Source organism: Acanthisitta chloris, unplaced genomic scaffold (assembly GCF_000695815.1).
Source record: "Acanthisitta chloris isolate BGI_N310 unplaced genomic scaffold, ASM69581v1 scaffold42625, whole genome shotgun sequence".
NCBI classification, from domain to species: Eukaryota; Metazoa; Chordata; class Aves; order Passeriformes; family Acanthisittidae; genus Acanthisitta; species Acanthisitta chloris.
In genome coordinates this window covers 4,305-5,314 of record NW_008673933.1, presented here as the reverse complement: position 1 = coordinate 5,314, position 1,010 = coordinate 4,305, and the positions used below count along the sequence as shown (strand labels likewise).

Here is a 1,010-nt window from a genome sequence, read left to right as displayed (position 1 = left end):
AGGAATGGTACTCTTTGTTAGGTATTTCTATTGATACTACAACATTATACCTCTAGAATAATCATGTGTGCATGCTGGAGGAATGCTCCTTCCAAGGAGAAGGGGAAGAATAACCCCAGTAGCAGTGGTGCTGACACCTTCCCATGGTCCACAATGTCCGAAGCGCATTCATTCTTGGAGGACACAGGAGCAATCCCCTGTGGTAGCACTGCTGGGCAGTCAAAAGTGACATAGTTTAGCCTTGTCACAGTTCTGGAAAGTCAGTTTTAGCACCTATTTTACTGGTTTGCAAAAGGTTTATGTTGAGGGTCAAAGTATGGAGGTTGCAGGGCTGTTTTTCTTCTGGAATGCTGATGATTGGAATTTCATCTTGCATGGGTTGCTGGAGAGAATTTAATGCTATTTTAATGACTCAGTTAAGATGTCTGTGTGTACATTGTTCTCAGCCTTGCACAGGATAAAGTGCTTTCCTTTTATAAAGTGAATAGTTGTGGCAGTACATGGTGAATTAGGGAACAGTGGAAAACCTCTGTAAGTATATGAACAGCTTAAAAGTACTGACTTTAAATCTTACTTTACTCAGCGTGATTCTGTCAGAGCTGGAAACCCATGAAGATGCCTGGCCTTTCTTACTTCCTGTAAACTTGAAACTTGTTCCTGGTTATAAGAAAGTTATTAAAAAACCTATGGACTTCTCCACCATTAGAGACAAGCTAAGTAGTGGACAGTAAGTAAACCTGTTGTAAACCTTAGATTTGAAAAATGTTTAAACACTGAAATGCAGTACAATTTTTTTAAACCAACTGAACTGTTTTGATGTGCCTTTTCTGGCACCTCTGTCGTTGGTTGTGCAGTCAAAGGAAAAATCCTTATCTGTGCTTTCATCTTTGCTATATCCATGTGAAACAGCATGTTAGGTGGGAGAACCTGTGGCTGAAGAACAGTAAAACAGGTTAAGTGCACCAAATCAATCAACAGCATAATCGTGTCTTCCTCATCTCTTTTTCATG

At 40.0% G+C, this 1,010-nt stretch overlaps 1 protein-coding gene across 1 annotated transcript in view; it reads left to right on the top strand.

Annotated features, from left to right (window-relative positions):
- The window catches only part of LOC103802626 (bromodomain adjacent to zinc finger domain protein 2B-like), a gene marked incomplete at its 5' end in the record, with an annotated part of 13,254 nt that overhangs the window by 9,869 nt on the left and 2,375 nt on the right, over window positions 1-1,010 (top strand). Inside the window, one exon of the mRNA XM_009075126.1 lies at window positions 584-727. Coding sequence (XP_009073374.1) covers window positions 584-727 — 144 coding nt within the window. The remainder of the gene's footprint in view (window positions 1-583; window positions 728-1,010) is intronic.